Source organism: Babylonia areolata, chromosome 31 (genome assembly GCF_041734735.1).
Source record: "Babylonia areolata isolate BAREFJ2019XMU chromosome 31, ASM4173473v1, whole genome shotgun sequence".
NCBI classification, from domain to species: domain Eukaryota; kingdom Metazoa; phylum Mollusca; class Gastropoda; order Neogastropoda; family Buccinidae; genus Babylonia; species Babylonia areolata.
The window spans coordinates 28,392,308-28,399,807 of record NC_134906.1 but is presented as its reverse complement, the minus strand read 5'-3'; the positions used below and the strand labels follow the sequence as shown (position 1 = coordinate 28,399,807).

Genomic DNA, 7,500 nt, shown 5'->3' with positions numbered 1-7,500 from the left:
CGCACACAGAGAAAACAGAGTATGGCTGCCTACATCAGTACAAGGCGGAGTAAAAATGCTCATCCACATAAATGCCTGCTCGTGTCCAAACGAGTGGACGTGGGAGTTGCAGCCCACGAACGAAGACGAAGTCAGAAGATGAGCATTTCTGTGGCCATGCAGATTCCGAACGATGGAGGTCAGAGAGTATCATCCTTGCCTGTATGGGCATAAGTTGCAAGCACAGGCTTCGGACAGTGTTGTGAGCGGCCTTGACCCTTGGCCTTTCATATCAAGAGATTGAAGAATGACTCTTGACCGAAGGCTGAGGTCACAGACCCAAAGCTGGGATCAGAGACTAACGGCTGGGGTCACAGATCAAAGACTAAGGTCATAAACCAAAGGTCGAGGTCATAGACCCAAATCTGAGGTTGCAAGCTAAAGGTTATGGTCACTTAACAAAACAGATCACAGGCCAAAATTCAAGGTCACAGACATCAAGGTCGCAAACCAGTGGTCAAGGTCATAGACCGATGGTTGAGGTCACATACCAAAGGTCAAGGTCACAGACTAAAGGTTAAGGTCACAGACCTAAGATTGATGTCACAGAAAAAAGTAAATGGTTGAGGTCACAGTTCAAAAGCTGTGGTCACAGAATAATAATTAATGATTCCTGTACGTTCCTGTCAAGAGTTCCTTGCAAAATATATTTTGGCCAGATCTGAAAGCCACTGATGGGCGTAACAACGAAGTGGTTAAAGCATTGGACTTTCAATTTGAGGGTCTCAGATTCAAATCCTGAACGTGGTGCCTGGTGGGTAAAGAGTGGAGGGGTTTTTTGCTGACCCATCGAGTGCACCGTTACTGTGACATCACTCCCACATCGCTCATTCCGAGTTCCCCGTACAGTACAGAGGAGATTTTTCCTATCTCCCCATTCAACAGATGTGCAGACCTGCTAGTGCCTGAACCCCTTCACACACACACACACACACATATATATATATAGAGAGAGAGAGAGAGAGAGAGAGAGAGAGAGACGCATGCAGAAGATTAATTCACACGTTACAGACCCCATAATTCATGTCAGCGTTTGGTGGGTTATGGATACAAGAACGTACCCAACATGCAGCACCCCAATCCCCCAGAAAACGGAGTATGGCTGCCTACATGGCGCGGTTAAAATTGGTCATACACGTGAAAGCCCACCCGTGCATACGGATGAACTTGGGAGACACAGCCCAGGAATGAAGCAGAAAAAACAAAGCCAGCGACACAACAGTTGTAGTTCCTTACTTCTCACACACACACACACACACACACACACACACACACACACACACATCATATTTTCTCTTTCAACACACAATAAAAACTTGTGATGTGTTTATTAATGTAAAATCCAATAAAAGTCAACTTTCTCTTTCATTCACGGTAATGTACAAATGCAATGTTGTTGTTGGTTTTTTCCCCAACAGGTAAGCAAACACATGCTTAAAAAAACACTCACGCCCTTACGCTGCAAATCACACACACGCATACAACATGAATTGAACTGTGTTCAAAGCCAAACCAAGCTGAAGGGTTTAATGTTGGGAGGGTAGGGGGGGGGGGTGGGGGGGGGGGTGTGGAAACAACACAAGCACACATGCATACACAGATATGCATACACAAACACACACAAACACACACACCAAACCCACAATCAGACACACTGACCCCAACAACCCCCCCCCCCACCCCCCCCACCCCCCCTCCCTTCCCTACCCCTCCCTCTCAATCAAAGGCCCCCAGGTAACTCCGACACCCACAGCTTGAAGGTGCGGTCGAAGGAGCAGGTGGCGATGTACTTGAGGTCAGAGGTCACGTCCAGGCCCATGACCTTGCCCTCGTGACCTGCCAGGTTCTTCAGCGGAGTCCAGGTCGGGTTGGCCCACACCTGTCGGAGACAGACAGGGATAATTATTATGAATTCACGAATGAATATAGCCGACACATAGACAGGCAGGAAAAAGGAAGAAAACTGCACGCAGGTAAAAAAAAAAAAAAAAAAAAAAAAAGAAAGGGTGGCGCTCTCAGTGCAGAGACCCGCTCTCCCTGAGGAGAGCAGCCCGAATTTCACACAGAGAAATCTGTTGTAACAAAGAAGAGAAATACAATACAAACAGATAAATAACTAAACAAATTCATGGATAAATAACTAAATAAATTCATGGATAACTCACTAATGAAATAAATATGTAAATATCTAATAAATAACTTCATGAATAACTAGCTAACTGCTTAACTAACTAAATAATCATAACACTTATCATACTGTGTATCTATGCAGCACCAGTCCTCTGGAAAGGGCCCAAAGTTTCACAAAATGCACACACACACACACACACACACACAGAGGCAAGCACACACACACACACACAAGCAAGCAAACATGCAAACAAACACACACACACACACACACAGAAAGAAACATAAATGTAACAGCCCAAAAGACCACACGTGTAAGTGAAGCAGGAATATTTCCAATAAACAGACACAAAAAATAAACTCATCAATAAATAAATAAATACATGGGGTTTTTTGGGTTTTTTTTACATGTATGATAGTTAGTCCTGTTCAACTATGACCAGCAGAGGAGGTAACTGCTGTCCCAACTATCTGGGCTAGAATTTGATTATTGTGGAGTGTCTGTCTTTCCCAAGTTACATCCCCACTCTCTTGGCTAAGAGGGCTTTTGGACAGTTGGCGTTGGGCTTGGTTCCCAAAAGCCAACTGGTCCCCAAGGCTGCAGCACTAAGAGCCAGTGCAATCTTGCCTCCTAGTTTCAAAGTCATTGTCCTTCACGCAAAATATAACTAAATAAATGAATACATAAATAAAATGAATGAATGAATAAACAGATAGACAAATAAAAGAATGAATGAGTGAATAAATGAATAAATAAATGATGATAATAATGATGAGAATGTAAGTCTATATAGCGCCCATTCTCTGAAAAGGGCTCTAGACATTTTACAACACACACACACACACACACACACACACACACACACATGAATAAAGAAACAGATAAATGGAACAGAACACACCTGCCAGACTGGCAATACATAAATGATTAAAAATAACTAAAAAAACCCAACAACAACCACCCCACATGAATAAATACAAAATGGAACAAATAGGCCACACCAGGCAGGATAAAAATGAAATAAACAAACAAAAAACAACAACAACATAAATGAATGAAAGAACAAATGAATAAATAATTAAATGAATGAAACAAACCATACTTGCCAGACAGATTGAAAAGAAAAAAAATTTTTTGAAATAAAATTGACAATGAATTAATAATAATATGAAAACAATAACAATAGTAATAACAATGAAAACAAAAACAACACCAACAAAACAACAGTAATGGTAAAGACAATACCAATAAATGTAGATATATATATCTCTCTCTACATATATATATATATATGTTCTTAAAAATACGTCTCTCTCTGTCTCTCTCTCTCTCTCTATATATATATATATATTATATATATATATATATATCTGCATCATTAAGAAAAGAAACGACAACAAGATCAAGAATGTTAGGCTTTCAGAGACAACACAGAAAACAAATAACAACAAAACATATATATTTGTTTGTTGTTGTTTTGTTTTATCACAACAGATTACTCTGTGTGAAATTCGGGCTGCTCTCCCCAGGGAGAGTGTGTCGCTACACTACAGCGCCACCCATTTTTTTGGTATTTTTTCCTGCGTGCAGTTTTATTTGCTTTTCCTACAGAAGTGGATTTTTCTACGGAATTTTGCCAGGAACAACCCTTTTGTTGCCGTGGGTTCTTTTACATGCGCTAACTGCATGCTGCACACGGGACCTCGTCTCATCCGAATGACTAGCGTCCAGACCACCACTCAAGGTCTTGTGGAGGGGGAGAAAATATCGGCGGCGTGATTCGAACCAGCGCGCTCAGATTCTCTCGCTTCCTAGGCAGACGCATTACCTCTAGACCATCACTCCACACAAGATACTAAAGAGGAGCACACACACCTTAGCTGTGCCGTCATAGGAAGCTGTCACCAGGTAGTTGCCATGGTTTGCTGGAAACAACAACAACAACAACAACAGCAGTCAATAATCAAACCTTCTTTGATTCCGTCATTTGTTGTCAGTAAGTAAGTTCAACTGTGGCAGGTCCACTTCCTTTGCGTTAGCTGTGCTTGACTATGTATGTATACATATGTATGTGTGCATAACTACATGCATGTATATGAATGTGTATTGTGTGTGCGTGCGTTTATGTAAGTTTGTGCCTGCCTATGTGTGCGTATGTGTTAGGGTAGCTGTTAGACACACATGTATTGTTAAAATGTATGTATGCAGTGTGTGTGTGTGTGTGTGTGTGTGTGTGTGTGTGTGTGTGTGTGTGTGTGTAGTCATATTTTGGTGTGTGTATGTAACATAGATGTAATGTTTTATGTTAAAAAAGCGTTTTTGTAAAGCACCTAGAGCAGATTTCTGGATAGTGTGCTACATAAGTATCCATTATTATTATTATTTGTATTGCAGTGCACTACTTTCTGTCACAACACATTTCTATACAGTTGCACCTTTTCTTTCATTTTCTTTTTAATTTTACTGTGTGCAAGTGTATGTTTTACTATGTAAGCCGATTTTTTTCTACAGAATTTTTCCATGGACATGGTTTCTTTTACAGGCACTAAAGGCATGCTGCACATGGGGTATCAATTTATCATCACCTCATCACATTCTGCTGCATCATTTTCATTACCTCTTTTACATGTTCATCTCAGATCTGCCACACATAATCCTATTGAAAAAACAACAACAAAAGAATAAACAAATAAATGAATGGATGTATAAACAAACAAATAAAATAATAAATGAATGAATAAATGTATGAAAGAATGAAAGAATGAATGAATAAATAAATAAATAAATACATAAACATGAACAAATACATAAATATACAACCTTGAGTGACCACAATCACTGATAATGAAATACAGTAATAGGGTAAAAAAAAAAAATATATATATATATATATATACATATACAATTAAACACACACACACACACACACACATATATATATATATATATATATATACAGACAGAGAGAGGGAGGAAGAGAGATGCACATACACACACACACACACATATCTAAGTACCCAATAGGTACTTCTATATAATACAAAAACACTCCCACCCCTTGCTGTACATACAGTCAATGTTTCAATCAAGCTTCTTTTGGGGTATTTTTGTTGTTGCTGTTTTGCTTTGTTTTATAAAAAGAACTGGTCAAACCATATAATTATGTGACCTGGTTCGAGACAAAATTTGACAAAAAAACAAGAACGCCAGAGAATCGACAGACAGACAGAAAATACGAAAAAAAACTTAGCCGTATGAAGAGCACAGGAACAGGAGTCATAATGGCTGCCGGAAAAAGAGGGCGCTAGCCAGCGGGACAAAGGGGAGGTTACCTACTTCCGGGAGGTTATCGGCCATAGTTTCGTTTTCTCCGCATAGGCGGATAGTAGTTTGCACAGGCAGGAATGTCAGACCCCTGCCGGAGTCTGCACTAGTTGGGTCACGGTTAAGTATGTGTAATTAAATGGTAAATCACAAAGAAAAAAAAACAAAACCAAACGAAAGCAGTGACAACGTACGCTGGAACTTGACCATGGACACCAGGTTGGTGTGGGCAGGGATGGTGTAGACACGTTTCCTCTGCCGCAGGTCCCAGATCATGACGCAGTTGTCTTCACTGCCTGTGGCCACGTGGAACCTGAACACCGCAAAGGGACGTCACCCACACCTCATGCACACCGCGAAGGTACGTCACCCACACCTCATGCACTACAGCAAAGGGACGTCACCCACACCTCATGCACACCGCAAAGGGACGTCACCCACACCTCATGCACTACAGCAAAGGGACGTCACCCACACCTCATGCACACCGCAAAGGGACGTCACCCACACCTCATGCACTACAGCAAAGGGACGTCACCCACACCTCATGCACTACAGCAAAGGGACGTCACCCACACCTCATGCACACCACGAAGGGACGTCACCCACACCTCATGCTAAAAGCCACACACACAACTCCTGTTCTCTTTGCTGGGAAAGAGAGGTCACTCACAACGTCATGATGATGATAAGGATTCTTATACAGCGCAGATCCTGTAGTGCGTGCGCGCGTGTGTGTGTGTGAGAGAGAGAGTCTGTGGGTGGTGTGAATGTGTGTGTGCACGTGTAGGGCATTGTGTGTATGTGTATGTGTACGTGTGTGTGTGTGCGTATGTCTGTGTCTGTGTGTGTGTGTGTGTCTGTGAGTGATTGTTGATATCTGCAATTTGTAGTACTGGCTTTGTGTATATATAGACATAAATATGTTGCTTTTTCATGTGCAGAGGTATGTTATTATGCAGTAGTGTACATGTATGTGCAGAGGTATGTTATTATGCAGTAGTGTACATGTACTGTTTCATGTGAGGCGTTCAGAGCCCATTACACAGGGAGTTTGCACCAAGCATGTACTATCATTAGTGTTATTATCATCATCATGATCTTCTTCACTATCATCATCATCACTGCTATCATTATCACCATGATCACCATCTGCACACAGGATGGACTTGAGATGACCCTCCAGAAACATTGTCATCATCACCATCATCATCACTGCTATCATCATCATCATCATCATCACTGCTATCATCATCATCATCACTGCTATCATCATCATCATCACCATCATCATCACTGCTATCATCATCATCATCATCATCATCACCATCATCATCACTGCTATCATCATCATCATCATCATCATCACCATCATCATCACTGCTATCATCATCATCATCATCATCATCACCATCACTGCTATCATCATCATCATCATCATCACCATCATCACTGCTATCATCATCATCACCATGATCATCATCACTGTTATCATCATCACCATGATCATCATTACTATCATCACCACCATCATCATTATCATCATCATCACCATCATCATCATTGCTATCATCATCATCAACATCACTGCTATCATCATCATCATCATCACCATGATCATCATCATGACTGCTATCATCATCACCATCATCACCATGATCATCATCACCACTGCTGTCATCACCATCACCATCACTGACCCATCATGACTGAAGTCTGTACACAGGATGGACTTGAGGTGACCCTCCAGGAACATCACACAGCGTCCAGACCTCAGGTCCCACACCCGTCCGTAGGCGTCCAGGCCTCTGTCCACACACATACATATTATCATATACGTACACAAACACACACAAAATACATGTACACAAACACAGACTAACACACACACACACACACACACACACACACGGATCTCAGGTCCCACACACATCTGTAGGCGTCCAGACCTCTGTTGATATACACATACACATTATGATATATGTGCACAAACACAGTACATAACA

General features: G+C 41.4%; 1 protein-coding gene across 1 annotated transcript in view; it reads right to left on the bottom strand.

The window, feature by feature from the left end:
* Positions 1 to 1,354: 1,354 nt before the first annotated feature.
* The window catches only part of LOC143275901 (U4/U6 small nuclear ribonucleoprotein Prp4-like), a 29,962-nt gene continuing 23,816 nt past the window's right edge, over positions 1,355 to 7,500 (bottom strand). The window contains exons 13-16 of the mRNA XM_076580225.1: positions 7,195 to 7,302; positions 5,689 to 5,807; positions 4,046 to 4,095; positions 1,355 to 1,918 (exon numbers count right to left, since the gene is read on the bottom strand). Coding sequence (XP_076436340.1) covers positions 1,760 to 1,918; positions 4,046 to 4,095; positions 5,689 to 5,807; positions 7,195 to 7,302 — 436 coding nt within the window. The 3' untranslated portion in view covers positions 1,355 to 1,759. The remainder of the gene's footprint in view (positions 1,919 to 4,045; positions 4,096 to 5,688; positions 5,808 to 7,194; positions 7,303 to 7,500) is intronic.